The sequence below is a fragment of the Cherax quadricarinatus genome, chromosome 2 (genome assembly GCF_038502225.1).
Source record: "Cherax quadricarinatus isolate ZL_2023a chromosome 2, ASM3850222v1, whole genome shotgun sequence".
Classification (NCBI taxonomy): domain Eukaryota; kingdom Metazoa; phylum Arthropoda; class Malacostraca; order Decapoda; family Parastacidae; genus Cherax; species Cherax quadricarinatus.
In genome coordinates, this window is record NC_091293.1 from 82,255,846 (window position 1) to 82,278,276 (window position 22,431).

General features: G+C 47.2%; 1 protein-coding gene across 4 annotated transcripts in view; it reads right to left on the minus strand.

Annotated features, from left to right (window-relative positions):
• CaMKI (Calcium/calmodulin-dependent protein kinase I) overlaps positions 1-22,431 on the minus strand; it is a 919,698-nt gene that overhangs the window by 163,347 nt on the left and 733,920 nt on the right. For all 4 annotated transcript variants that reach the window (XM_053793074.2, XM_053793012.2, XM_053793155.2 and 1 more), the window contains exon 4: positions 328-466. In XM_053793074.2, coding sequence (XP_053649049.2) covers positions 328-466 — 139 coding nt within the window. The remainder of the gene's footprint in view (positions 1-327; positions 467-22,431) is intronic.

Consider the following 22,431-nt stretch of genomic DNA (forward strand, 5'->3'; position numbering starts at 1 on the left):
CTCAGCAGCGCCTGTATAGCCTAAAATTAACAATAATTAAAAATGACCCTACCACAAATAGATAAAATAATTAATTGTACACAGGATGGTACAACAGAAAAAGAATGAATCTACAGAGACCTGAAAGCCTCTGAAGGGAGGTACCTTGACGCTGGTGAGGGGCTCTTGATCTAGGGAATTAGATCTGTGCTCCAGTTCCCTGATATGAACCTGAATACCTTCCATCCCCCTCCCCACATGCATTGTATAATCCTACGGGTTTAGCGCCCCCATGATTATAATAATAACAACAGACCTGGAAAAAAGATAATTAACTGTTGTTTTTACCTTGAGATCCCTGTGGACAACACCTTGGTCGTGCATGTAATCAACTGCTTCTAACACCTGTCGTATCAGATCAGCAGCATCTTTCTCTGTGTAGGAACCTTTCTCCACAATACGGTCAAATAGTTCGCCACCGGTTACTCTGGAACAAAAATCAGTGCTACAGAGGTCTGGTCTCTGTCTTCATGCTTATGGCTACGTCTGTACATGTTCAATACATGTAAACTTTAACTGTTAGATATATGGATATTTTAATTGTTAGATATATGCATAAATATTGGATGTTAAATATATATTATCTTGTAGTCGTATTTGTAAATATATATTCCTAGGCTTATTTTTTTTATATAAAGGTACTGTGTAAGATGTGATCATCACTTGTAAAGTGTTTACACTTTACTCTAAAGTATAAGTGTTACTTGACTGATATTGTGGTAGTGATAATTCCTGAGTCAGTGAGACTCATCTAGCAGAGTTCTTCACTATATGGCTAAATTCTATATAACGCTGACAGCCCAGCTGTCAGCGTTTTTATTCCTAAATTAAAACATATGTATGTTTAGCCTGTCCACTGAGGCACACAATAAAAATGTCTCTTAAACTGCCATGTCTTAAAATGTATCTTAAACTGCCATATTATATATATTAAACCAGCTAAACTTTCGAAGGAAATATTATTTGTTCTCTATTATACTTAAATTTTTTTTGAAAAATTGTCTTTTCTTTACTCATAATTCAAGAAAGTTATTAATATATATACTGTGTGTATATGAGAAAAGTTAATATTTACAAAAATTTATGAAAATATCTTATAGTCAATTGATTCAAGTCAAAAGTGAATTATATTATTATTTACAATATTGAAAATATTCAGAAATTATCTCTGTATCGTATTTAAACATATGAGAAACACATGATTATCTTTATCAAAATTTTCGCAGAGGAACCCATAAAATATATTGTTAAAAATGTGTTGAGAGGTACATTTCGCTCAATATTTTGGAAATAGGTACAGTTTTCTTGATCAGAAGAGATTTAGGAGCACCGAAATGATTTGTTTTTCCAGCTCTGCATACTGATACAAAAGACAGAAAGAACATCTCGTGTACAGAGTTTAACGATGACAGGTTAGCAGAAAAAAAAAAAAACAGAATGAACAGTGAACATGGTGAATTCTTGTAAGATCCAGGATGTAATCAGAATATAATAGTTGTGGAAGTTCACAGCAGAGAAATTTCCGAGAGATGGGCCAGTCAGGTAATACCTGCCAACCAGTGCACTACTATCTCTAGCAACGTCAGTGATGACAAGAGACCAATAGCATGTCACTCCTCCCCCAACCCTTCCAAACATTCTGGCCAATATTTTGTTTCCTGGTGAATTCTAACCTATAGTTAGAAAAGAGTAAATAAATCAAATTAGATTTGTGGAAAATGTGAAGCCACTGACAGGGAAATGAATGTGATGAAATGGTAGCCATTCAGAGTCCAGGGTTCCCTGGAGTTTACCTGTAGAGGGTTTTGGGGGTCAACGCCCCCGCGGTCCGGTCTGAGACCAGGCCTCATGGTGGATCAGGGTCTGATCAACCAGGCTGTTACTGCTGGCCGCACACAAGGCAAGTATGTCAAATATGTAATATATTAATGGTTTAGTTGCTCTGTCCAAACATCACCATATTAAATATCTGGAAAGAACATTCTGAACCAGTGAAAATACGAGAAGAATGAAAACGTTACCCTGGGGGTAGGATGAAGGATACGGGTAGCAGGTTAAATAATATTACATAAGAACATAAGAATGGAGGAACACTGCAGAAGGCCTACTGGCCCATACAAGGCAGGTCCTTATCAAAACGACCTCTACCCAAAGCTACCTAAGATTTTACTCCCGTACCCAATGATAGTACAATATTGGGAAAAATATCATTATCTGCTTATGTGCTGGAGTTCAAGATGTTGGCAAACGAATTAGTTAGAAGTTATTTACCAAGTACAGGATAATTGAATATTTTACTCAAACGAAGAGACTCCCGATATATATTATTTTCCGAAGAGAAGGAGGTGACAGTCAACAGACGTCTCTGATATTATTTGTGAACATACAATCCTTGATAACCAACAGATGCCTTTTCCCATAACTTTATGCATTTTATAGAGAATTTTTCTCATAGAATCCCCATATACACCTTTGATACACTTTTGATGAGTTTCGATAGTTTTCCTACTCTTTGATCCCGCCTTGAGCCAGGCTTGTCTGGTGCTTGCATGGTCAACCAGGTTGCTGTTGTTGGCGGCCCGCTGGCCCATATATCCGTCACAGCCTGGTTGATCTGGCACTTGTTGAAGGGACGTGTCCAGTTTTTTCTTGAAGGCTTCTACACTTGTCCCAGGAGTTTCTGATATCCTCTGGTAAGATGCTGGAGTATATGGGACCACGGATGTTGATATTATGTTCTCCACGGATGTTGATATTATGTTCTCCACGGATGTTGATGCTGTTCTCCACGGATGTTGATACTATGTTCTCCAGGGATGTTGATACTATGTTCTCCACGGATGTTGATACTATGTTCTCCACGGATGTTGATACTATGTTCTCCACGGATGTTGATACTATGTTCTCCACGGATGTTGATACTATGCTCTCCACGGATGTTGATACTATGTTCTCCACGGATGTTGATACTATGTTCTCCACGGATGTTGATACTATGTTCAGCACGGATGTTGATACTATGTTCTCCACGGATGTTGATACTATGTTCTCCACGGATGTCGATACTATGTTCAGCACGGATGTTGATACTATGTTCTCCACGGATGTTGATACTATGTTCAGCACGGATGTTGATACTATGTTCTCCACGGATGTTGATACTATGTTCTCCACGGATGTTGATACTATGCTCTCCACGGATGTTGATACTATGTTCTCCACGGATGTCGATACTATGTTCAGCACGGATGTTGATACTATGTTCTCCACGGATGTTGATACTATGTTCTCCACGGATGTTGATACTATGTTCTCCACGGATGTTGATACTATGTTCAGCACGGATGTTGATACTATGTTCTCCACGGATGTTGATACCATGTTCTCCACGGATGTTGATATTATGTTCTCCACGGATGTTGATGCTATGTTCTCCACGGATGTTGATACTATGTTCACCACGGATGTTGATACTATGCTCTCCACGGATGTTGATACTATGTTCACCACGGATGTTGATACCATGTTCTCCACGGATGTTGATATTATGTTCTCCACGGATGTTGATACCATGTTCTCCACGGATGTTGATATTATGTTCTCCACGGATGTTGATACCATGTTCTCCACGGATGTTGATATTATGTTCTCCACGGATGTTGATATTATGTTCTCCACGGATGTTGATATTATGTTCTCCACCATATTATGGGATGTTGATACTATGTTCTCCACGGATGTTGATACTATGTTCTCCACGGATGTTGATACTATGTTCTCCACGGATGTTGATACTATGCTCTCTTTTTTGTGTTCATAAGCACGTTCACATTAACATCCCTTAAAGCACCAATTATTCTACGACTAAGGAAATCAGCAGCGCCTTGGTTATACTTAATTAATAACTTATTGCATTTAGGCTTTTCACCGACCTGAACGACATTCATGGTTGATAAATTAGACACATGTGCAACTCTTGGTTATCTTTACTGAGGAAACGTTTCGCCACACAGTGACTTCAGAACAGGAGGAGAATGAGGTAATCCTGTCAGACACTGCAACTTCTTGGGATCTTGGGAATTCTTCGCTTGCCTAACCTTTGGACACGACCTACTTCCACATTGAACAAATGTGACACCGCCTACGACTGCTGCACCTTTCCTGCCAACGGTATATAAAGCCACTTCTCCGCACATATGCTGTATTCTTTTCAAGATTGATGGACTGACCACATCGACTCAAGGCTGAGGGACTGATTACCTCAAACTCCTCCTGTTCTTCACCATTCTCCTTTGTATGGACTGATGAAGCCACTGTGTGGCGAAACGTTTCCTCAATAAAGATACCCAAGAGTTGCACATGTGTCTAATTTATCAACATGTCGGTTCTCTGAGCCATTCATCTACGACATTCATGGTTGTTATATACTTGAAATACACTATACGTATACGTATACAGTATACGTATACATTATACGTATACTTTTAATTTTACATTTGTTTGCAATATATTTTTGCAATATTTTGTGTATAATAAACTGTTTGTATAATGTGAACAGTATATACCGTGATTAATGCGGTTACCTGTGATTTATCTATTACCAGTTTCGAGAATTTCATTGTTTGCGTATAGTTTGAGTGGTCAACTAGGCTGTTGCTGCTGGTTGCCCGCTTTCCTGCACATCCGCTGCAGCCTGGTTCATTTGGCTCATTACGGAGGCAACTATCCGAAGTCGGGGCCAAGGATGTTGGCGCAGTGTTCTCTTATTATGCCCGTAGTTTTCTTGCTTTTTCACCAATATTATTTTACATTTTCTCCCACGTCTCTCATTCCAGCTCTTTGTTATGGTAGTGTGTATATTTGGAACTTGGCTATCATGTATCTTCCATTAGTATATAATCACGTATCTCTCTCGCCTTGTTTCCAGAGAGTACTTTCCCTGTTCTTGGAGGTATTTCTAATAGTTTAAATGGTTCATTGCCTCTATGTGGGTGTTGCAACCCCTGAATGGGTTACAATGATTATTATGTATAATTGTAATGTATATTACTTTTTCATTTAATTTTATATTGCTTATATTTGCGATAATAGCTAAATCGTAAATGTATGACTTTATATTATTATTTGACTGTTATATTGTTATTTGACTTATGTTGTTAGGATGTATATAAAATGTGCTCAGTTAGTCTTGATTGTCAAACTACTGTAATTATCGCTTGTCGCTCGTTATACTGCCGGCTTCTGAGCTGCGCTGTCCACGGGGCTATCACGTGATCGAGGGGGGGGGGTGTCCTCACCTCGCTTGAAGTAGTCAGTCTGCTGTAGACTCGCTTGGTGGTTGGACAGATCGTCTGTCTCATTATTCTTGTTAGTTCTGTAGAACTCTGTTCACAGAACATTGTATAGACTTAGTGATTTTCGACGTTGTACTGAGGTTGTGTGTCACATAGACACTCTGAACATCTCAGGTCCTTAGCTATAGCTTCTGACCTAATTTTGTACTGGATTCTGTGTCGCAGTCGCATATTGCATTGCTATTGGGCTTAGCATTCTTTGTTGTTCAAGCAGACTGTTCGGGTTGCCAGTCGGTCAAGAAGTTAGTTTATTTGAGGACTTTGTCAGTCACTTGTTTAAGTCTAGTCGAGTCTTGAGACATAGCGAACTACTTAAGAGCAATTACACGCATACACACACTTACTTGTACATATTTGTAATATCTTATTAAATGTTAATGTACCTGACGGTACTTATGAATTATAAATGTGATATGTGCTTTCAGCACAATAATATTGAACTCGAGAGATTGATTTTATTTTGATTGCTGTGATTTAATTTACTTTGATAATATACCTCTAGACTTAATAAATTTATTAAATTTTAATTTCTCTAGTTAGTAGCCTACCAGTTGTAATCCTGAAGCACTATTGAATAATACTGATTTTTAATGGATAATTGGACAAGGATACTGACAACTTGTTACGAAAACCCAGTAACAGGCTGGATGCTAGAAGGGCAGTCCTTTCTAGTATTCACTGGAGATCTCTAAGCTTTTAGAATCGCGTTTTTTGTAACAGTGGGCAGTGACGCTCTCTGTTATCTCGTCTATCAACACTGAGCAGCAGTACTCTGAGTGAGAGAGCACACTGAGCAGCAGTACTCTGAGTGAGAGAGCACACTGAGCAGCAGTACTCTGAGTGAGAGAGCACACTGAGCAGCAGTACTCTGAGTGAGAGAGCACACTGAGCAGCAGTACTCTGAGTGAGAGAGCACACTGAGCAGCAGTACTCTGAGTGAGAGAGCACACTGAGCAGCAGTACTCTGAGTGAGAGAGCACACTGAGCAGCAGTACTCTGAGTGAGAGAGCACACTGAGCAGCAGTACTCTGAGTGAGAGAGCACACTGAGCAGCAGTACTCTGAGTGAGAGAGCACACTGAGCAGCAGTACTCTGAGTGAGAGAGCACACTGAGCAGCAGTACTCTGAGTGAGAGAGCACACTGAGCAGCAGTACTCTGAGTGAGAGAGCACACTGAGCAGCAGTACTCTGAGTGAGAGAGCACACTGAGCAGCAGTACTCTGAGTGAGAGAGCACACTGAGCAGCAGTACTCTGAGTGAGAGAGCACACTGAGCAGCAGTACTCTGAGTGAGAGAGCACACTGAGCAGTAGTACTCTGAGTGAGAGAGCACACTGAGCAGCAGTACTCTGAGTGAGAGAGCACACTGAGCAGCAGTACTCTGAGTGAGAGAGCACACTGAGCAGCAGTACTCTGAGTGAGAGAGCACACTGAGCAGTAGTACTCTGAGTGAGGGAGCACACTGAGCAGCAGTACTCTGAGTGAGAGAGCACACTGAGCAGTACTCTGAGTGAGAGAGCACACTGAGCAGCAGTACTCTGAGTGAGAGAGCACACTGAGCAGTAGTACTCTGAGTGAGGGAGCACACTGAGCAGCAGTACTCTGAGTGAGAGAGCACACTGAGCAGTAGTACTCTGAGTGAGGGAGCACACTGAGCAGCAGTACTCTGAGTGAGGGAGCACACTGAGCAGCAGTACTCTGAGTGAGAGAGCACACTGAGCAGCAGTACTCTGAGTGAGAGAGCACACTGAGCAGCAGTACTCTGAGTGAGAGAGCACACTGAGCAGCAGTACTCTGAGTGAGAGAGCACACTGAGCAGTACTCTGAGTGAGAGAGCACACTGAGCAGCAGTACTCTGAGTGAGAGAGCACACTGAGCAGCAGTACTCTGAGTGAGAGAGCACACTGAGCAGCAGTACTCTGAGTGAGAGAGCACACTGAGCAGCAGTACTCTGAGTGAGAGAGCACACTGAGCAGCAGTACTCTGAGTGAGAGAGCACACTGAGCAGCAGTACTCTGAGTGAGAGAGCACACTGAGCAGCAGTACTCTGAGTGAGAGAGCACACTGAGCAGCAGTACTCTGAGTGAGAGAGCACACTGAGCAGTACTCTGAGTGAGAGAGCACACTGAGCAGTACTCTGAGTGAGAGAGCACACTGAGCAGTACTCTGAGTGAGAGAGCACACTGAGCAGTACTCTGAGTGAGAGAGCACACTGAGCAGCAGTACTCTGAGTGAGAGAGCACACTGAGAGCAGTACTCTGAGTGAGAGAGCACACTGAGCAGCAGTACTCTGAGTGAGAGAGCACACTGAGCAGCAGTACTCTGAGTGAGAGAGCACACTGAGCAGCAGTACTCTGAGTGAGAGAGCACACTGAGCAGCAGTACTCTGAGTGAGAGAGCACACTGAGCAGCAGTACTCTGAGTGAGAGAGCACACTGAGCAGCAGTACTCTGAGTGAGAGAGCACACTGAGCAGCAGTACTCTGAGTGAGAGAGCACACTGAGCAGCAGTACTCTGAGTGAGAGAGCACACTGAGCAGCAGTACTCTGAGTGAGAGAGCACACTGAGCAGCAGTACTCTGAGTGAGAGAGCACACTGAGCAGCAGTACTCTGAGTGAGAGAGCACACTGAGCAGCAGTACTCTGAGTGAGAGAGCACACTGAGCAGCAGTACTCTGAGTGAGAGAGCACACTGAGCAGCAGTACTCTGAGTGAGAGAGCACACTGAGCAGCAGTACTCTGAGTGAGAGAGCACACTGAGCAGCAGTACTCTGAGTGAGAGAGCACACTGAGCAGCAGTACTCTGAGTGAGAGAGCACACTGAGCAGCAGTACTCTGAGTGAGAGAGCACACTGAGCAGTAGTACTCTGAGTGAGAGAGCACACTGAGCAGCAGTACTCTGAGTGAGAGAGCACACTGAGCAGCAGTACTCTGAGTGAGAGAGCACACTGAGCAGCAGTACTCTGAGTGAGAGAGCACACTGAGCAGTAGTACTCTGAGTGAGGGAGCACACTGAGCAGCAGTACTCTGAGTGAGAGAGCACACTGAGCAGTACTCTGAGTGAGAGAGCACACTGAGCAGCAGTACTCTGAGTGAGAGAGCACACTGAGCAGTAGTACTCTGAGTGAGGGAGCACACTGAGCAGCAGTACTCTGAGTGAGAGAGCACACTGAGCAGTAGTACTCTGAGTGAGGGAGCACACTGAGCAGCAGTACTCTGAGTGAGGGAGCACACTGAGCAGCAGTACTCTGAGTGAGAGAGCACACTGAGCAGCAGTACTCTGAGTGAGAGAGCACACTGAGCAGCAGTACTCTGAGTGAGAGAGCACACTGAGCAGCAGTACTCTGAGTGAGAGAGCACACTGAGCAGTACTCTGAGTGAGAGAGCACACTGAGCAGCAGTACTCTGAGTGAGAGAGCACACTGAGCAGCAGTACTCTGAGTGAGAGAGCACACTGAGCAGCAGTACTCTGAGTGAGAGAGCACACTGAGCAGCAGTACTCTGAGTGAGAGAGCACACTGAGCAGCAGTACTCTGAGTGAGAGAGCACACTGAGCAGCAGTACTCTGAGTGAGAGAGCACACTGAGCAGCAGTACTCTGAGTGAGAGAGCACACTGAGCAGCAGTACTCTGAGTGAGAGAGCACACTGAGCAGTACTCTGAGTGAGAGAGCACACTGAGCAGTACTCTGAGTGAGAGAGCACACTGAGCAGTACTCTGAGTGAGAGAGCACACTGAGCAGTACTCTGAGTGAGAGAGCACACTGAGCAGCAGTACTCTGAGTGAGAGAGCACACTGAGCAGTACTCTGAGTGAGAGAGCACACTGAGCAGCAGTACTCTGAGTGAGAGAGCACACTGAGCAGCAGTACTCTGAGTGAGAGAGCACACTGAGCAGCAGTACTCTGAGTGAGAGAGCACACTGAGCAGCAGTACTCTGAGTGAGAGAGCACACTGAGCAGCAGTACTCTGAGTGAGAGAGCACACTGAGCAGTACTCTGAGTGAGAGAGCACACTGAGCAGTACTCTGAGTGAGAGAGCACACTGAGCAGCAGTACTCTGAGTGAGAGAGCACACTGAGCAGCAGTACTCTGAGTGAGAGAGCACACTGAGCAGTACTCTGAGTGAGAGAGCACACTGAGCAGCAGTACTCTGAGTGAGAGAGCACACTGAGCAGCAGTACTCTGAGTGAGAGAGCACACTGAGCAGCAGTACTCTGAGTGAGAGAGCACACTGAGCAGCAGTACTCTGAGTGAGAGAGCACACTGAGCAGTACTCTGAGTGAGAGAGCACACTGAGCAGCAGTACTCTGAGTGAGAGAGCACACTGAGCAGCAGTACTCTGAGTGAGAGAGCACACTGAGCAGCAGTACTCTGAGTGAGAGAGCACACTGAGCAGCAGTACTCTGAGTGAGAGAGCACACTGAGCAGCAGTACTCTGAGTGAGAGAGCACACTGAGCAGCAGTACTCTGAGTGAGAGAGCACACTGAGCAGAACTACTCTGAGTGAGAGAGCACACAGCAGTACTCTGAGTGAGAGAGCACACTGAGCAGCAGTACTCTGAGTGAGAGAGCACACTGAGCAGCAGTACTCTGAGTAAGAGAGCACACTGAGCAGTACTCTGAGTGAGAGAGCACACTGAGCAGCAGTACTCTGAGTGAGAGAGCACACTGAGCAGCAGTACTCTGAGTGAGAGAGCACACTGAGCAGCAGTACTCTGAGTGAGAGAGCACACTGAGCAGCAGTACTCTGAGTGAGCAGCAGTACTCTGAGTGAGAGAGCACACTGAGCAGCAGTACTCTGAGTGTGTGAGCACACTGAGCAGTACTCTGAGTGAGAGAGCACACTGAGCAGCAGTACTCTGAGTGAGAGAGCACACTGAGCAGCAGTACTCTGAGTGAGAGAGCACACTGAGCAGCAGTACTCTGAGTGAGAGAGCACACTGAGCAGCAGTACTCTGAGTGAGAGAGCACACTGAGCAGCAGTACTCTGAGTGAGAGAGCACACTGAGCAGCAGTACTCTGAGTGAGAGAGCACACTGAGCAGCAGTACTCTGAGTGAGAGAGCACACTGAGCAGCAGTACTCTGAGTGAGAGAGCACACTGAGCAGCAGTACTCTGAGTGAGAGAGCACACTGAGCAGCAGTACTCTGAGTGAGAGAGCACACTGAGCAGCAGTACTCTGAGTGAGAGAGCACACTGAGCAGCAGTACTCTGAGTGAGAGAGCACACTGAGCAGCAGTACTCTGAGTGAGAGAGCACACTGAGCAGCAGTACTCAGAGTGAGAGAGCACACAGCAGTACTCTGAGTGAGAGAGAGCAGTACTCTGAGTGAGAGAGCACACAGCAGTACTCTGAGTGAGAGAGCACACAGCAGTACTCTGAGTGAGAGAGCACACTGAGCAGCAGTACTCTGAGTGAGAGAGCACACTGAGCAGCAGTACTCTGAGTGAGAGAGCACACTGAGCAGCAGTACTCTGAGTGAGAGAGCACACTGAGCAGCAGTACTCTGAGTGAGAGAGCACACTGAGCAGCAGTACTCTGAGTAAGAGAGCACACTGAGCAGCAGTACTCTGAGTGAGAGAGCACACTGAGCAGTACTCTGAGTGAGAGAGCACACAGCAGTACTCTGAGTGAGAGAGCAGTACTCTGAGTGAGAGAGCACACTGAGCAGCAGTACTCTGAGTGAGAGAGCACACTGAGCAGCAGTACTCTGAGTGAGAGAGCACACTGAGCAGCAGTACTCTGAGTGAGAGAGCACAGAGCACACTCTGAGTGAGAGAGCACACTGAGCAGCAGTACTCTGAGTGAGAGAGCACACTGAGCAGCAGTACTCTGAGTGAGAGAGCACACTGAGCAGCAGTACTCTGAGTGAGAGAGCACACTGAGCAGCAGTACTCTGAGTGAGAGAGCACACTGAGCAGTACTCTGAGTGAGAGAGCACACTGAGCAGCAGTACTCTGAGTGAGAGAGCACACTGAGCAGTACTCTGAGTGAGAGAGCACACTGAGCAGCAGTACTCTGAGTGAGAGAGCACACTGAGCAGCAGTACTCTGAGTGAGAGAGCACACTGAGCAGTACTCTGAGTGAGAGAGCACACTGAGCAGCAGTACTCTGAGTGAGAGAGCACACTGAGCAGTACTCTGAGTGAGAGAGCACACTGAGCAGCAGTACTCTGAGTGAGAGAGCACACTGAGCAGCAGTACTCTGAGTGAGAGAGCACACTGAGCAGTACTCTGAGTGAGAGAGCACACTGAGCAGCAGTACTCTGAGTGAGAGAGCACACTGAGCAGCAGTACTCTGAGTGAGAGAGCACACTGAGCAGCAGTACTCTGAGTGAGAGAGCACACTGAGCAGCAGTACTCTGAGTGAGAGAGCACACTGAGCAGCAGTACTCTGAGTGAGAGAGCACACTGAGCAGTACTCTGAGTGAGAGAGCACACTGAGCAGCAGTACTCTGAGTGAGAGAGCACACTGAGCAGCAGTACTCTGAGTGAGAGAGCACACTGAGCAGCAGTACTCTGAGTGAGAGAGCACACTGAGCAGCAGTACTCTGAGTGAGAGAGCACACTGAGCAGTACTCTGAGTGAGAGAGCACACTGAGCAGCAGTACTCTGAGTGAGAGAGCACACTGAGCAGCAGTACTCTGAGTGAGAGAGCACACTGAGCAGCAGTACTCTGAGTGAGAGAGCACACTGAGCAGCAGTACTCTGAGTGAGAGAGCACACTGAGCAGCAGTACTCTGAGTGAGAGAGCACACTGAGCAGCAGTACTCTGAGTGAGAGAGCACACTGAGCAGCAGTACTCTGAGTGAGAGAGCACACTGAGCAGCAGTACTCTGAGTGAGAGAGCAGCAGTACTCTGAGTGAGAGAGCACACTGAGCAGCAGTACTCTGAGTGAGAGAGCACACTGAGCAGCAGTACTCTGAGTGAGAGAGCACACTGAGCAGCAGTACTCTGAGTGAGAGAGCACACTGAGCAGCAGTACTCTGAGTGAGAGAGCACACTGAGCAGCAGTACTCTGAGTGAGAGAGCACACTGAGCAGCAGTACTCTGAGTGAGAGAGCACACTGAGCAGCAGTACTCTGAGTGAGAGAGCACACTGAGCAGCAGTACTCTGAGTGAGAGAGCACACTGAGCAGCAGTACTCTGAGTGAGAGAGCACACTGAGCAGCAGTACTCTGAGTGAGAGAGCACACTGAGCAGCAGTACTCTGAGTGAGAGAGCACACTGAGCAGCAGTACTCTGAGTGAGAGAGCACACTGAGCAGCAGTACTCTGAGTGAGAGAGCACACTGCAGCAGTACTCTGAGTGAGAGAGCACACTGAGCAGCAGTACTCTGAGTGAGAGAGCCCTCTGAGCAGTACTCTGAGTGAGAGAGCACACTGAGCAGCAGTACTCTGAGTGAGAGAGCACACTGAGCAGCAGTACTCTGAGTGAGAGAGCACACTGAGCAGCAGTACTCTGAGTGAGAGAGCACACTGAGCAGCAGTACTCTGAGTGAGAGAGCACACTGAGCAGTACTCTGAGTGAGAGAGAGCACACTGAGCATCAGTACTCTGAGTGAGAGAGCACACTGAGCAGCAGTACTCTGAGTGAGAGAGCACACTGAGCAGCAGTACTCTGAGTGAGAGAGCACACTGAGCAGCAGTACTCTGAGTGAGAGAGCACACTGAGCAGCAGTACTCTGAGTGAGAGAGCACACTGAGCAGCAGTACTCTGAGTGAGAGAGCACACTGAGCAGCAGTACTCTGAGTGAGAGAGCACACTGAGCAGCAGTACTCTGAGTGAGAGAGCACACTGAGCAGCAGTACTCTGAGTAAGAGAGCACACTGAGCAGCAGTACTCTGAGTGAGAGAGCACACTGAGCAGCAGTACTCTGAGTGAGAGAGCACACTGAGCACACTCTGAGAGAGCACACTGAGCAGTACTCTGAGTGAGAGAGCACACTGAGCAGCAGTACTCTGAGTGAGAGAGCACACTGAGCAGTACTCTGAGTGAGAGAGCACACTGAGCAGCAGTACTCTGAGTGAGAGAGCACACTGAGCAGCAGTACTCTGAGTGAGAGAGCACACTGAGCAGCAGTACTCTGAGTGAGAGAGCACACTGAGCAGCAGTACTCTGAGTGAGAGAGCACACTGAGCAGCAGTACTCTGAGTGAGAGAGCACACTGAGCAGCAGTACTCTGAGTGAGAGAGCACACTGAGCAGCAGTACTCTGAGTGAGAGAGCACACTGAGCAGCAGTACTCTGAGTGAGAGAGCACACTGAGCAGCAGTACTCTGAGTGAGAGAGCACACTGAGCAGCAGTACTCTGAGTGAGAGAGCACACTGAGCAGCAGTACTCTGAGTGAGAGAGCACACTGAGCAGTACTCTGAGTGAGAGAGCACACTGAGCAGCAGTACTCTGAGTGAGAGAGCACACTGAGCAGTACTCTGAGTGAGAGAGCACACTGAGCACACTGAGAGAGCACACAGCAGTACTCTGAGTGAGAGAGCACACTGAGCAGTACTCTGAGTGAGAGAGCACACTGAGCAGCAGTACTCTGAGTGAGAGAGCACACTGAGCAGCAGTACTCTGAGTGAGAGAGCACACTGAGCAGCAGTACTCTGAGTGAGAGAGCACACTGAGCAGCAGTACTCTGAGTGAGAGAGCACACTGAGCAGCAGTACTCTGAGTGAGAGAGCACACTGAGCAGCAGTACTCTGAGTGAGAGAGCACACTGAGCAGCAGTACTCTGAGTGAGAGAGCACACTGAGCAGCAGTACTCTGAGTGAGAGAGCACACTGAGCAGTACTCTGAGTGAGAGAGCACACAGCAGTACTCTGAGTGAGAGAGCACACTGAGCAGCAGTACTCTGAGTGAGAGAGCACACTGAGCAGCAGTACTCTGAGTGAGAGAGCACACTGAGCAGCAGTACTCTGAGTGAGAGAGCACACTGAGCAGCAGTACTCTGAGTGAGAGAGCACACTGAGCAGCAGTACTCTGAGTGAGAGAGCACACTGAGAGAGCTGAGCAGTACTCTGAGTGAGAGAGCACACTGAGCAGCAGTACTCTGAGTGAGAGAGCACACTGAGCAGCAGTACTCTGAGTGAGAGAGCACACAGCAGTACTCTGAGTGAGAGAGCACACTGAGCAGCAGTACTCTGAGTGAGAGAGCACACTGAGCAGCAGTACTCTGAGTGAGAGAGCACACTGAGCAGCAGTACTCTGAGTGAGAGAGCACACTGAGCAGCAGTACTCTGAGTGAGAGAGCACACTGAGCAGCAGTACTCTGAGTGAGAGAGCACACTGAGCAGCAGTACTCTGAGTGAGAGAGCACACTGAGCAGCAGTACTCTGCTTGAGAGAGCACACTGAGCACACTGAGCAGTACTCTGAGTGAGAGAGCACACTGAGCAGCAGTACTCTGAGTGAGAGAGCACACTGAGCAGTACTCTGAGTGAGAGTGCACACGGAGCAGCAGTACTCTGAGTGAGAGAGCACACTGAGCAGCAGTACTCTGAGTGAGAGAGCACACTGAGCAGCAGTACTCTGAGTGAGCACAGAGCACAGTACTGAGTGAGAGAGCACACTGAGCAGCAGTACTCTGAGTGAGAGAGCAGCAGTACTCTGAGTGAGAGAGCACACTGAGCAGCAGTACTCTGAGTGAGAGAGCACACTGAGCAGCAGTACTCTGAGTGAGAGAGCACACTGAGCAGCAGTACTCTGAGTGAGAGAGCACACTGAGCAGCAGTACTCTGAGTGAGAGAGCACACTGAGCAGCAGTACTCTGAGTGAGAGAGCACACTGAGCAGCAGTACTCTGAGTGAGAGAGCACACTGAGCAGCAGTACTCTGAGTGAGAGAGCACACTGAGCAGCAGTACTCTGAGTGAGAGAGCACACTGAGCAGTACTCTGAGTGAGAGAGCACACTGAGCAGTACTCTGAGTGAGAGAGCACACTGAGCAGCAGTACTCTGAGTGAGAGAGCACACTGAGCAGCAGTACTCTGAGTGAGAGAGCACACTGAGCAGCAGTACTCTGAGTGAGAGAGCACACTGAGCAGCAGTACTCTGAGTGAGAGAGCACACTGAGCAGCAGTACTCTGAGTGAGAGAGCACACTGAGCAGCAGTACTCTGAGTGAGAGAGCACACTGAGCAGCAGTACTCTGAGTGAGAGAGCACACTGAGCAGTACTCTGAGTGAGAGAGCACACTGAGCAGTACTCTGAGTGAGAGAGCACACTGAGCAGCAGTACTCTGAGTGAGAGAGCACACTGAGCAGCAGTACTCTGAGTGAGAGAGCACACTGAGCAGCAGTACTCTGAGTGAGAGAGCACACTGAGCAGCAGTACTCTGAGTGAGAGAGCACACTGAGCAGCAGTACTCTGAGTGAGAGAGCACACTGAGCAGCAGTACTCTGAGTGAGAGAGCACACTGAGCAGCAGTACTCTGAGTGAGAGAGCACACTGAGCAGCAGTACTCTGAGTGAGAGAGCACACTGAGCAGCAGTACTCTGAGTGAGAGAGCACACTGAGCAGCAGTACTCTGAGTGAGAGAGCACACTGAGCAGCAGTACTCTGAGTGAGAGAGCACACTGAGCAGCAGTACTCTGAGTGAGAGAGCACACTGAGCAGTACTCTGAGTAAGAGAGCACACTGAGCAGTACTCTGAGTGAGAGAGCACACTGAGCAGCAGTACTCTGAGTGAGAGAGCACACTGAGCAGCAGTACTCTGAGTGAGAGAGCACACTGAGCAGCAGTACTCTGAGTGAGAGAGCACACTGAGCAGCAGTACTCTGAGTGAGAGAGCACACTGAGCAGCAGTACTCTGAGTGAGAGAGCACACTGAGCAGCAGTACTCTGAGTGAGAGAGCACACTGAGCAGTACTCTGAGTGAGAGAGCACACTGAGCAGTACTCTGAGTGAGAGAGCACACTGAGCAGCAGTACTCTGAGTGAGAGAGCACACTGAGCAGCAGTACTCTGAGTGAGAGAGCACACTGAGCAGTACTCTGAGTGAGAGAGCACACTGAGCAGCAGTACTCTGAGTGAGAGAGCACACTGAGAGAGCACACTGAGAGCAGTACTCTGAGTGAGAGAGCACACTGAGCAGTACTCTGAGTGAGAGAGCACACTGAGCAGCAGTACTCTGAGTGAGAGAGCACACTGAGCAGCAGTACTCTGAGTGAGAGAGCACACTGAGAGAGAGCAGTACTCTGAGTGAGAGAGCACACTGAGCAGCAGTACTCTGAGTGAGAGAGCACACTGAGCAGTACTCTGAGTGAGAGAGCACACTGAGCAGTACTCTGAGTGAGAGAGCACACTGAGCAGCAGTACTCTGAGTGAGAGAGCACACTGAGCAGCAGTACTCTGAGTGAGAGAGCACACTGAGCAGTACTCTGAGTGAGAGAGCACACTGAGCAGCAGTACTCTGAGTGAGAGAGCACACTGAGCAGTACTCTGAGTGAGAGAGCACACTGAGCAGTACTCTGAGTGAGAGAGCACACTGAGCAGCAGTACTCTGAGTGAGAGAGCACACTGAGCAGCAGTACTCTGAGTGAGAGAGCACACTGAGCAGTACTCTGAGTAAGAGAGCACACTGAGCAGTACTCTGAGTGAGAGAGCACACTGAGCAGCAGTACTCTGAGTGAGAGAGCACACTGAGCAGTACTCTGAGTAAGAGAGCACACTGAGCAGTACTCTGAGTAAGAGAGCACACTGAGCAGTACTCTGAGTGAGAGAGCACACTGAGCAGCAGTACTCTGAGTGAGAGAGCACACTGAGCAGCAGTACTCTGAGTGAGAGAGCACACTGAGCAGCAGTACTCTGAGTGAGAGAGCACACTGAGCAGTACTCTGAGTGAGAGAGCACACTGAGCAGCAGTACTCTGAGTGAGAGAGCACACTGAGCAGCAGTACTCTGAGTGAGAGAGCACACTGAGCAGTACTCTGAGTGAGAGAGCACACTGAGCAGCAGTACTCTGAGTGAGAGAGCACACTGAGCAGCAGTACTCTGAGTGAGAGAGCACACTGAGCAGCAGTACTCTGAGTGAGAGAGCACACTGAGCAGTACTCTGAGTGAGAGAGCACACTGAGCAGCAGTACTCTGAGTGAGAGAGCACACTGAGCAGCAGTACTCTGAGTGAGAGAGCACACTGAGCAGCAGTACTCTGAGTGAGAGAGCACACTGAGCAGCAGTACTCTGAGTGAGAGAGCACACTGAGCAGCAGTACTCTGAGTGAGAGAGCACACTGAGCAGCAGTACTCTGAGTGAGAGAGCACACTGAGCAGCAGTACTCTGAGTGAGAGAGCACACTGAGCAGCAGTACTCTGAGTGAGAGAGCACACTGAGCAGTACTCTGAGTGAGAGAGCACACTGAGCAGCAGTACTCTGAGTGAGAGAGCACACTGAGCAGCAGTACTCTGAGTGAGAGAGCACACTGAGCAGCAGTACTCTGAGTGAGAGAGCACACTGAGCAGTACTCTGAGTGAGAGAGCACACTGAGCAGTACTCTGAGTGAGAGAGCACACTGAGCAGCAGTACTCTGAGTGAGAGAGCACACTGAGCAGCAGTACTCTGAGTGAGAGAGCACACTGAGCAGTACTCTGAGTGAGAGAGCACACTGAGCAGCAGTACTCTGAGTGAGAGAGCACACTGAGCAGTACTCTGAGTGAGAGAGCACACTGAGCAGTACTCTGAGTGAGAGAGCACACTGAGCAGCAGTACTCTGAGTGAGAGAGCACACTGAGCAGCAGTACTCTGAGTGAGAGAGCACACTGAGCAGTACTCTGAGTGAGAGAGCACACTGAGCAGCAGTACTCTGAGTGAGAGAGCACACTGAGCAGTACTCTGAGTGAGAGAGCACACTGAGCAGTACTCTGAGTGAGAGAGCACACTGAGCAGCAGTACTCTGAGTGAGAGAGCACACTGAGCAGCAGTACTCTGAGTGAGAGAGCACACTGAGCAGTACTCTGAGTGAGAGAGCACACTGAGCAGCAGTACTCTGAGTGAGAGAGCACACTGAGCAGTACTCTGAGTGAGAGAGCACACTGAGCAGTACTCTGAGTGAGAGAGCACACTGAGCAGCAGTACTCTGAGTGAGAGAGCACACTGAGCAGCAGTACTCTGAGTGAGAGAGCACACTGAGCAGTACTCTGAGTAAGAGAGCACACTGAGCAGTACTCTGAGTGAGAGAGCACACTGAGCAGCAGTACTCTGAGTGAGAGAGCACACTGAGCAGTACTCTGAGTGAGAGAGCACACTGAGCAGTACTCTGAGTGAGAGAGCACACTGAGCAGTACTCTGAGTGAGAGAGCACACTGAGCAGCAGTACTCTGAGTGAGAGAGCACACTGAGCAGCAGTACTCTGAGTGAGAGAGCACACTGAGCAGCAGTACTCTGAGTGAGAGAGCACACTGAGCAGTACTCTGAGTGAGAGAGCACACTGAGCAGCAGTACTCTGAGTGAGAGAGCACACTGAGCAGCAGTACTCTGAGTGAGAGAGCACACTGAGCAGTACTCTGAGTGAGAGAGCACACTGAGCAGCAGTACTCTGAGTGAGAGAGCACACTGAGCAGCAGTACTCTGAGTGAGAGAGCACACTGAGCAGCAGTACTCTGAGTGAGAGAGCACACTGAGCAGTACTCTGAGTGAGAGAGCACACTGAGCAGCAGTACTCTGAGTGAGAGAGCACACTGAGCAGCAGTACTCTGAGTGAGAGAGCACACTGAGCAGCAGTACTCTGAGTGAGAGAGCACACTGAGCAGTACTCTGAGTGAGAGAGCACACTGAGCAGCAGTACTCTGAGTGAGAGAGCACACTGAGCAGCAGTACTCTGAGTGAGAGAGCACACTGAGCAGTACTCTGAGTAAGAGAGCACACTGAGCAGTACTCTGAGTGAGAGAGCACACTGAGCAGCAGTACTCTGAGTGAGAGAGCACACTGAGCAGCAGTACTCTGAGTGAGAGAGCACACTGAGCAGCAGTACTCTGAGTGAGAGAGCACACTGAGCAGCAGTACTCTGAGTGAGAGAGCACACTGAGCAGCAGTACTCTGAGTGAGAGAGCACACTGAGCAGCAGTACTCTGAGTGAGAGAGCACACTGAGCAGTACTCTGAGTGAGAGAGCACACTGAGCAGCAGTACTCTGAGTGAGAGAGCACACTGAGCAGCAGTACTCTGAGTGAGAGAGCACACTGAGCAGTACTCTGAGTGAGAGAGCACACTGAGCAGCAGTACTCTGAGTGAGAGAGCACACTGAGCAGCAGTACTCTGAGTGAGAGAGCACACTGAGCAGTACTCTGAGTAAGAGAGCACACTGAGCAGTACTCTGAGTGAGAGAGCACACTGAGCAGCAGTACTCTGAGTGAGAGAGCACACTGAGCAGCAGTACTCTGAGTGAGAGAGCACACTGAGCAGCAGTACTCTGAGTGAGAGAGCACACTGAGCAGCAGTACTCTGAGTGAGAGAGCACACTGAAGGTTCTCAATATCATATTTATGGCACCTTGAACTTTCTCAATATCATATTTATTCATAACATCATATTTATTTGGTTTATTGACTTTTTTAAAAGGTCAGCAGATTATACCCAGGTCATTTTAATATTTTCATTCTATGTGGTGACCTTCCTATATTTCGTATGCTGTTCCTTTTTTTGAATTCCTCATTATTATTATTATTATTATTATTAAAGATTCGCCGGTATTCTCCCGGCCCGGGCCTTTTCCAAGTGGTGGCCCGGCCTTGGCTCCCTCTTCAGGGAGTGTCTGAGACCTAAGTCTCCCATGGGAGGAGGCACACGTACCTCCTCATCTTTGGGACCAACTGTCCCCAGGCCTAGCCACAAGCTAGGCCTCTCTGGTCTGCCATCCCCGCCTCAAGGGGGCAAATGGGAATGACAGTCTTATGAGCGAGAGGCTCGGGCTCAGGCACCTACCCTACCCTAGAAGGGTTAGGCATGGTGTCGATGATTCCTCATTTTTTTTCAGTATCTGATGAGCAATTAGAATTTGTCTCCAATGAACATTATGCTAAATTTCTATGCAAAAACAAAAACTGTATATATCCTCTTGCCACTTTTCATTGTCCTCTACTGAGGTGATCTTTGCATTATTTTTTTGGTATCATCTGCAAAGTATTCTATAAAGTTATTATTTGCTATGAGGATGAGAAACAGTAGAGGCACCAGGATCTTGCCTTGGGGTACTGAGATTGTCACTTTGGTTAGGCTAGATTTTCCATTGTTTACTACTACTTTATGTGTTCTTTTCGTTACGAGCTCGTAAATCCATCTCTCTAATTTTGCTGGTATATCTACTGACGTTATCAATTGTGCTGTCACTCCATGATTACACTGATGACATGCCTTAACAAATTCCGTCTAGAACACAACTGCATAATGGGATGCTTCCAAGGTCTCCAAGATTTTGATATAATGATCCAGAAGTTGTGAGAAGCATGATCTTGCTTCTCTAAGCCCAAGCTGACTTAGTTTGTGCGAATCATATATTTTTTCCATATAACTTGTGATTTAGCATAGCACAACCCTCTCAATTAATTTTACGATGTGTGATTTTAGCGACACTAACAGAGAAGCTGTCTCTACTCTTCAGATACTTCGGGATTTTGCCACTAACATCATTCTCCAAAGTATATCAAGTGCTTGTAATATTGTTAGTTTGCACTTTTTTATAAAAGAGAGTTTCCTAAATCTGGTTCTAGTGTTGCATGTGTGGCCATATTTCCTATTTAACATTCGAATTCTACAAACTTTGGCCATATAACAGTTACAAAATTTGTCGGGTGGGCAGAAGTAACGAGAAGTCTTTATGGGTCCTTTACTCTCCCGTTGTTTAGAGGATTAATGAACAATGATTCACACTAGTCTTCAAAGATTTCTTTCTCTCCTAGCAGTAATGGACTAATTCTAGTAGATAATTTTTAATTTGGATTTGCGTAAGGTGCAGAAACCAGGATTTCTGTAATTTCTTGAAAATCTTTATATTCGTTTGTCTGTCTGGTATGAAGGCTTTAATTTCCGTTCTGTATATTAATCACCCGTTGTAGGTTATACCATCATCGTGACATTCTCGTTTGGATTTTTCTGACCCATTTTCTTGTCTTTTACACTTTTACCCTTTCACATTTTCTCTAAACATTTTAAACAGACCAAGTAAGCTTCTGTATTCTCATTTTCTATGCACTATTGTGAGTTTAGATAGTTTAAGACCATTTTCCAAGAAATGATAAATAGTTGTTCATCTTTATGGTCCCAATCAAATCTCTGGTTATTCAACTTGCTGAACAACCCAGGAAAGGTCGCTGAACAAGTCTTTTTTGGTGCTTCAACGCTTATTTCTATGCTTGTCTCTACTTCAGTGAGATTATGAACAGAATATATTGTGTCTGAGATTGTTATATTCTTTATTCCTCACTGTGCGCGAAGATCAGATTTAGAATGTTGTCTCCTGGTGGGCTCTGTTATCTGTTTGTAAACAGTGTAATACTTGCATAAGTATTACACTGTTGGTATGTTGGCTCAGAGGAAATTTTTCAGACCCTGAATAACTTGCTCGTATGTGTCCGCTAAGCAGACATGCTTCCAGGCACTACGTGAGATACGTAGTTCCTGCTGTGTTTATACCTACAGAACTGTTCCATATATGTAGGTTCCTCTAGCATAGTCCCTATATAAATTATGATGTCCCCCCCACTTCCTAATTTATTTGTGGTAGTCGAATTTTCCCTTTCCTTGAGGTGTTCCAGGTTCTCTTTATCTTACTATGAGCACATTTCTTCAACTCGTTCCGGTTTAACTTTTGGTGTTCTTGTCTTCTCATTATTATTTCTCCTCCTATCCCAGTTCCTTCATCAGTACCCTCATTCTTCCACTTTCGTATATTTCCCGTAGACTCCCCTGGAAAATCATAATATTCAGATTTATGCAGTTCAGTAGCTCACTTATGCCTACCCAACTTTCTAGAACAAAGTGACTTAAGAAATCGTAATGACACGATTGCAAATAAACCATACCCCCGGCCGGGATTGAACCCTCTATGACCGCG